An 8,811-nucleotide genomic window follows, 5' to 3' on the forward strand; every position below is an offset into this window, starting at 1 on the left:
GCTTTTTATATAATTTTAAAAAAGGATAATTTGGGTTTTATAAGTTTTTGGTGATGCAATAAAAAAAAAGTGCAAGAAGATAAAATGTTACAACTTTTTCAGTCATCTTGACCTTAGAGCTTGACACATACTATCTGACCATAACAAGCGGAGGAGACTCTTTGTGCAATTATCACTTCCCTTTTGATATCAAATACAACAAATTAAAAATATTATCTTTTCTACTTATCAAAGTTAAATATTCATTCCTCTTTACTACATAGATTGACCCAAAAATTTGTTTTTCATGCACTTGTCCTATCTAATAACGATTCATCTTTTGTAAAATTTAAAATAGGAATTATGTTAATACAGATCATAGACTTTTGTTCTAACCATTTTAATCTGTGGAGTAATTTATTAAAACTTTATAATCAAAGACTTGCAATATCTCACTCCCAATATATAATACAGCTAAGGCCCTGGATATTAAACCCTACCTTAAAAAATGAATACGAGATTTATTAAATATCGCGTCGTATAAAAAAATTGTCTTATCGTTACCAAAATATATATTTTAAATACAAGTCTTATATGATCATTTTCCCAATAATTTGTATCACTAAAATTATTAAAAAATTAGACCTTTGAAATTTTTAGTTGAATTTGCAACCATAAATAATTATTTCGTCAAAAAATTGATTTTAAATATATATAAATATATATCTAACTTTTTTAACCATCCAGTCAATTTTAATTTTTTCCTTTTTAACTTTAAGAATACATTTTTTTTCTTCATTTTTCATATAAATTTCTGAAAAGATCAAATACAGTATTCACTCTACATTTTCCTTCCTTGCGTTAAACGAAACCCTAAAATTATAATGAAGCACATATCTTCCATATGTTTTTCTTTTCTCGTCACCTTGTGTAGAAGTCCTTTGTGAGTTTTCCTAACAAGAACTATTTGAGCAGACTGCATTAAAGCTAAAAAGCATATAAACATCATGTGGACAATGCATGAAAGGATGGTAAATTCTCTCCTAGCACTGCCATCCTATCACAAACAACCTAATCTAACTCAAAATAGTTCAGTCTCATTGAACATCAAAATTCAAAGGCTTTGTTTACGCCGAAGTTTTATATAAACCTCACCTTAACTAGCCTCAATAACCAATTTTAACAGTTTTAGATTACAAATAGAGGCATTGTTGAGGGAAATTAAATATTATAGCATACAATTGTAAGTAGAATATGCATAACAGTTTACTTCTACTGGACACATTATTACTACTAGCAATTCTACAATAAATAGAGATTATATTAAATTTTAAAAGAAATAAATTTTGACCTGTACCGGGACATCCTTAGGTGCCCATTTCACTTTTCTTTTCCCGATTATTACCTCGAAAAGATTTACATAATAAAATGCAGTCCACGGCTGTGTAACCGAGTGGCGAAAACAGTTAAGAGGTCTGCAACTGCTTCTTTCCCAGCCGGTCCAGGGTTTCCAAAGGCCTAATTCAGCTCAATCTTTTCAAATCATATAACGCCATAGGTCATAGTTATGTTTGAGATCCAAATAAAAAAAAAATTATAGAATTAGAGAATTACACATTTTTTACCCTGGAGGAAAAACGGATTTTTGCCTAACTGACAAATATCAATATTTTTAAAAAAAGTACAGTGGTACTCAATTTTCCAAATAAATAGGAGCATCCCTTGAAGCATTCATATAAAATATTGTGGAGACTAAATATTAAACCATCTGTTTTCAAACAACCGGTCATCAGCATTCTATGCAAAAATAGACTAACATGAACATGAACTCAACAAAATAAAGGCACACAGAAGAAGCCGATAACCTAGAAAGCCCAGTTATATGCATGTAAAATAAGCATTAACACATATACACACACACACACACAATAACCTAGAAAGCCTAGTTATATATATATATATATATATATATATATATATATATATATATCCTACCTTGAATGGTGTAATAACTAGCGCTATCTATGAAGGAAAAATAACACCATGCTGATTAACACAAATATATGAACGAAAAACGGCAACTAAAAAGTCAATCAAATAATGAAAAAAATACGCATTTCAACAAAGGGGAACAAAAAAATTAAGCCAAACAAACCAAATAGCACGCACTGTGTAAAAATATTAAAAGAGAAATAAGAGATAAGGATTTGCAAGAAAATTTTACAGATGCATGAAACCTCTACTAATAAAACTCCATAACTAAACATGATGAGCTGCTAAACTACATGTTTATGACACATAAAAAGGTATCTTCACAAATTAAAAGTAATAAGGTCGAGTGACTAACTCTTACAACATCTTGCGAAAGAATATGCCATCTTTCACAGCCCCTAAGCAGTCAGTGAGTATTTACCTACATGAATTAGGGCAAAAGGAACCTTTTAGTCAGTCAGCTAGATATTTCACCATTGCTCCCTTTCAAACTGGAAGAGTCCACAACATTCTGCTTTACACCATGATGCAATGTCGTGTTGCCTGGAACAAATCCGTTGCCAATAAAAGGTTGATCAAATTTCAAATTTGTTGCAGACCCAAGAATGCCACCATACCCCCAAGATCCTAGACCACTACCTACTATTCCAATCCTACCCCACGCCAAGTTTGGAATAGCACTAGCATAAGGCACCTGACATGCCTGAGGACCAGCCATCATTGGCCCGTACCAGAAGTTCCTAGAAGCTTCAGACGGAATCGCATATCCGTTCCCCCCATACCCACCCATAGGGTACCAACAACCGTAAGCATTAGAACCATATGCATATACTCCATCACTACCATACCACGGCAAAGGAGCAAGACCCGGAAGCATATTCCTAGGACTGTAAGGAGGAAAACTTTTAGGAACTCCTCTTTCACTCTTACTTCTCAATTTACTAAAACCATCATACCCATGGTTCCCCTCTTTAGGAACAGCCCTCTTGACCTCCACCTGTCTACCATTCAGGTCATGAAAACTCTTCACCATAACGCTTTGAACCGATTCCTCGGAATCAAAGGTGATGAACCCAAACCCCCTGGGCCGGTGAGTAACACTGTCCTGCATCACCACAACGTCAGTTATCCGACCAAACCTCTCAAAGTATTGCTTAAACTCCTCCTCAGATATTCCAGCAGGTAAACCCCCCACGAAAATCTTTTTAGTCCTAACGTTGGTGTCACTGCTACAGTCACAACTACTACTATAGTTACCTCCGCCTCTATTGTGTAACTGGTTTTGGTGTTGCTGTTCACTCCTTGGAATTGCTTTCTTTACTTCTACCTATACACGACAACAAAACAGAACTGGTCAAATCAAACACATTTACCACATATTAACAAACGAAATTCAACCGACCGACGGTTTCAGTTTCTTGAAGCTTGAATAAACGAGAGTTTCTGGAAAGACAGGGAAAAGGACCAACCGTTCTTCCGAGAATGACATGCGTGTCTTGCAGGGCTTGATCGGCGGCGGAGAGGTCAGAGAAGGTGACGAAGCCGAAACCTCTAGGGCATCGGGTGCTGTGGTCTACGGAGATAGTGGAGTCCAAAACGGTACCGTACTTGGCGAAGTGGAATTTGAGAACATCTTCGGTGGTTTCACGAGAAATGCCCCCTACGAACAGCTTCGCTCTATCGGAATCCATCTTCAAATTCATTCTACTCTACTGTACCCAATCCCTAAATCCCCAATTCAATCACAAAAACCCCTTTCTCTGATTCCTTTTCTCGCTCCCAACAACCGGACACTAACTAAATCCCCTTACGTCATTGTCCGTAAAATTGATTTCCTTTGTGGGCCCAAAAGCCCTTTTCCATTTATAACCCGTCTATCTCAAATTACTGGCCCAAGCCCAAACTCTAAAGGAATATTCTAAACTAATTTCAAATATATTCTATCTTTAAACTTTCAATATTTTCCACATATACATATGGCATAAATGTTTACTTAGTTCCCATGAGATAAATTTTTTGTTTAGTACTCGATTTTAAAAATAAAGACATTGGATCCTTATGTTATAAAAAATATATGAATAAGAGATACAAAGAAAGAACAAATTCAACAAATCATCAAAGAAAAAACTGAATAAAAGATAAAAAAATTTGGACACCAGAAGAGAGAAAAGAAAAAGTGGCCACGCAGACTTAACGTCGTTGCTGTCAACTTAACAGACTTAACGTCGTTACTGTCAACTTAATAGACTTATCGTTGTTGCTGTCAACTTAACAGACATGACCTTATTAATACACTTTTCATAAATGTCTTCATTTTTAAAACCAGATAAACATTTAAGCCTATACATATTTAATATTCGATGAAGTGTAACCAAATATCAAAACGTCATTTTAAATATGTATTTACATTCGAAATTCTATATTCTCTTTTAGATTTATAAAATCAACCGAATAATTGGACTTAACATTTTATTTCTTTAATTAATCAATTTTAATATCTTTATTTCTGATTTGAATTTCAATATCTTTTAAAGTATGACAGTAAGGATGAATAAATAGAAGATAAATTTAATATATAATATATCGGAATTAAATTACATATTTTTTAAAAATAAACATATATGATATGAGAGATATTCCTAAATTTTCTCCATCTGATCTTAAATAACAGCTAAGACATAAATACTGTAAAGCCCTCTGTCATTTATGATTTTTTTTATTCGCAAGTTTTAATCACCAAGAATACATGAATTACCCTGCTTAATCTCATTTTCTACTAAATTTTTATTTACTAAATTCAAATTGAAATATAGTTTCATTTTGATATATAAAAATTTATGAGCGAAGACAACGTATTTCCTTTTTCTAATTTTGTAAATTGAAACAGTTATCGTAAAACCATATTCTACAAATTATTATTCAATGAAAAGTTTTTCAAACCAAAATCTTTTAGAGCTGTAATCACTTTGACATGGACATATATCTAAACTTAATATAATTTAAGTTGTTTAAATATATTTTTCACCTAATTTCAATTTTCTTAAATATTTACTATCTCAAATAATTTTCCTGTTATCTTTATCCGTATTGTTCACTTTCTTTAACTGTTTCTCTTTTATACATTTCGTATTCTTATTGATTACCCACAAAACGTCAAAAAATTTTAAAATATTATTTTATCTCTATAATTATTTATAAAATTTTAAAATGTAACTTATATATTCAAAATACTGTTATCATAAAACTTACCTCAAAAAATAAAGTTGGGTTCATTAGCATTTAACATTAGGCATTTATCTATCCCAATTGTCAGATTTGTATATTAAGCAGGAAAAAATCTTATTTTCCTTGTATTCTTATATCTATATTAGAAAATAATAAATCCAATGAAAATGAGGTAATGTTTTTTATATAAGTTAAAATCTCCTCAATTTATATATTTTTATTTGCTTACCTCATTTCTTTTATAATATCATATTTCCTATAATATTAGTCAAACTTTTTTCTTTACTCTTTTGAAGCCCTTTTATCTTTACTCTTCTGATTATTTTAGGGAAATAATCTTTAAAATTAAATTTACTTCAATCTTATCCAATAATTAAAAGTAAAATATGCTGAGTGATAAAACACTCAGCACAATTTTATTTTAAGGGCATTTTTTCTACTATAGAATTTTAAACCAAAGATTTAATGTTTCTTTTATAACTTGAATCATCTAACTGTCCACTGTATAAAAAAGTAAAACACACATATACAACAGAATAAAAAAACTGAAATTTGTACACAATTTTATTTATAAAATGAATCATCTAACTGTCCACTGTAATTTTAAAAAAAATCTAACAAATTATTTACCTAAAAACAATTTGGTTTCAAATAATATAATCAAAATATCAAATTTTAATAATGCTCATAACTGTATATATTTTTATGTTTCTAAAAAATTAATAATTTAATACTTCCAAAAATAATTTATAATTAAACAGTTTAGCAAACATTGACTGATACAACTGATATTGTTTTAAAAGATTTGAAACATATAGTGTAAAATTTCTACGTTTCCAAAAGATATTTCAATAAAACAATAAAAAAAAATAAGGCTACAGATCATCACAATCAAAAAGAAACAAACTACCTGCATAAAAAACATACCTATTTCAATAAACTCAATTAAAAAACTTAAGCTAATATATATAATGAATTAGGCGTAATCTACTGATGATATGCACAGTAACAAAGAAGGATTATGTATTGAATTAAAAAATTTCATCTAAACTTAATTAAAACAACATATCATAGGATTGCACTTCAAAACCTAATCAAATTTGAGTTTTTATTGTACTATTGCGGTGTGCGTAACCCATACCTCAATTATTTAAGGTCAGAGCTTTAAACACCACTCAATCAATATAAGGAGTTGGACAAACACAAAGCACCTATATTATCAAAAAAATGCTTTGCAAATCATTAACCTAACTCCTCAAAAAGTAACTATCAACAAACACAAATTAAGAAAAACAGATAACATTTAAACAAAATCAAACCTCAATTGAGAAATATATAAGGGGCAAAGCTCATATTCTATGGGTGTAATCGTGTCTGTCATGCCATGGCGATAGCATTCAGAACGAGGAATTGTTTATAATCACCGCAGTCAACCCCTTAACACTTCTGACAGATAGACGAAAAAAAGAACTATACTACAGGAAAGAAACACGAATCTTCTAATGAACAAAACACTGCAAAGAATTGAAAAATCAAGTTCGCGGAAGCATCGCTACACGAAGTGAACAAGAACACATGAACTGAAATCACAAGAAAAAACAACGAAACTGGAGATGCAAAAGCTACGTATTCGATCGCCGAGATGAGATCGAAGTTTGAGATAACTCTTTATCGGTAACCAGAGAAGTGAGGGATGGGTATTTAAAGCTGATATTGACACGCCGCTCAAAACCCTAAACCATAACGAACCGGCTATATTTTCGGACTTGATATGACCGAAGCCCAATAAAAAACAGGCCTTTAACTATGGCTATTACTTTCTCCACCCATCAATTTCTTCCAGTACCCTATACTTCCGAAAATTACTTTTCATAACACGATAAACAAACTTTTAGACCGGATATGGACGTTAGATTTTTTTTCTTCTGAATATATCTTATATTTGAAAGTTAGTTTTACAAAATAATTTTTGCAACAGGTAATATATTTAAAAAAAAATGAAAATATCAAAAGATCGGTAAACTTTGTCCAAGAATATTATAACATTTGGGTTAAACAAACAAATTCGCAAATACAAGGTATGCATGTAGTTATTATCTACAGATAATAGATAGTAGGTAATATATGTTTTTAAACGGATCGGTACTAATCATCCACGATCCGTTATCCACAACAAAGAATAATAATAAATTAATTTATATATATTTTTAATTAAATTTAATTAAAAATAAAATATAATAATATTTTATTAGATTAAATTTAATTAAAATTAAATTTTAATTTATATTATTTTAATTTATATTGTATTATATATATTTTTTGTAATTTTATTTTGAAAGTGTATAAAATATATTTTTTTTTAATATTTGCGGGTGTTAAAATACCTCACTCTTTCTCTATCTCTCTCTCTCTATATATATATATATATATATATATATATTTTGCTAAGTTTGTATTCTGTATATTTTCACGGTCATTTACATTCATTTACGAAAAATGGAGCTCAAAACTAGAAAAGACGAGACATAAAAATTATTACAATTAATATAATGTAATATATAATATAAAGCTTGAAATATTTATATGATGAAGTATTGAGTAACGTTTTATTGTGTATTGTAAGTGAGCTTTTTCTTTTCGTGATTTAATTGTCATACTATTATTAAATATATATAAACACCTTGATTTATTTCAATTTTACCTAAGTCAACAGCTCGATCAACAGGTAATGTTATTTCAATGAAGTAAAATATTTATATATTTAATTTGAAGATTAGTTGGACGACGACTATAGATAAATCGAATACTTATAACTTAAAATTAATTATGTGAATTGTTGGTTCAATAAAAACAAAGAAAATAATCTACCTTAAATGTTAAGGCAAAAACCAATATTTTATAGATATTGTACTAATTTAAAAAGTATTGTATTGTTAATGTTTGATATGTCTTTATTGAATCTCTTTGCATTGTATGTTTGAAAATTAGAGATATTATATATTGTTATAGAAATTATATCAATCCAAATTATGCAAATCTAAAAGATAAAAAATACGATCTCATAAAATCGATTACTCCCTTTTATGAAGTCATATTTTTCGTTTTTTTTTTATTTTAATGAGGATTGGTATTAACTACATAATTATTCCATGTTATCAAGGGGTATTTGGAGAGAAAGTATTCATATAATTCAATTTTTTTTAATATTCACTCAAAATTTATTCACTAAACCTAATAAAGATGCTAACTTATTTTTACCGTTCTAAATACCGTTTTCTCAGAAATAACACTTCAAAATACGTTAATACAGCATTTCAAACATTTTCAAAAAGTTTTTTTATTTATTATCATTTTGTTTATTATTATTTTCTACGGTTGCAAGTATAGATAAACGTTTGTGTCAAATATAGCGTGAACCCATAGTGTTTCTTGCTTGTTTCTTTGTTTATGAATTAATTAATAATCTACAAGTTATCTCTGTTTACAACAGAATCGGTACTTGTAAATTGATAAATCGAGAAACTCGTGACATAAATAAAGCATAATTCCCTTTCAAAAGATGATCGAAAAGACTTGCATATATATAACAGAAACAGCAATGGCAATATCTCATCC

At 29.6% G+C, this 8,811-nt stretch overlaps 1 protein-coding gene, 1 long non-coding RNA gene and 1 other non-coding gene across 3 annotated transcripts; all 3 read right to left on the reverse strand.

The window, feature by feature from the left end:
- Window positions 1–2,119: 2,119 nt before the first annotated feature.
- On the reverse strand, window positions 2,120–3,759 carry LOC124829731 (RNA-binding protein 1-like). The gene is made up of 2 exons (XM_047303297.2): window positions 3,441–3,759; window positions 2,120–3,298 (listed from the first exon to the last, which is right to left on the reverse strand). Exons 1-2 carry the CDS (start codon window positions 3,672–3,674, stop codon window positions 2,429–2,431), a joined length of 1,104 nt encoding a protein of 367 aa, XP_047159253.1. The 5' UTR covers window positions 3,675–3,759; the 3' UTR covers window positions 2,120–2,428.
- Window positions 3,760–6,195: 2,436 nt separating this feature from the next.
- Window positions 6,196–6,896, reverse strand: LOC148204181 (uncharacterized). The gene is made up of 2 exons (XR_015784552.1): window positions 6,516–6,896; window positions 6,196–6,407 (listed from the first exon to the last, which is right to left on the reverse strand). It is a non-coding gene; the product is annotated as an uncharacterized LOC148204181 (long non-coding RNA).
- Window positions 6,541–6,629, reverse strand: LOC124829755 (small nucleolar RNA snoR8a). Its single transcript, XR_007028116.1, has one exon. It is a non-coding gene; the product is annotated as a small nucleolar RNA snoR8a (small nucleolar RNA).
- Window positions 6,897–8,811: the final 1,915 nt, after the last annotated feature.

This window comes from Vigna umbellata, chromosome 2 (genome assembly GCF_029865625.1).
Source record: "Vigna umbellata cultivar VRB3 chromosome 2, Vumbellata_1.0, whole genome shotgun sequence".
Classification (NCBI taxonomy): Eukaryota; Viridiplantae; Streptophyta; class Magnoliopsida; order Fabales; family Fabaceae; genus Vigna; species Vigna umbellata.

Excerpts from the sequence above, each read along its gene's own strand:
- LOC124829731 (XM_047303297.2), bottom strand. The coding sequence starts at position 3,674 with ATGAATTTGAAGATGGATTCCGATAGAGCGAAGCTGTTCGTAGGGGGC. Across the intron at positions 3,299-3,440 it reads ATGTCATTCTCGGAAGAACG|GTAGAAGTAAAGAAAGCAAT; the intron begins GTTGGTCCTTTT and ends TGTCGTGTATAG.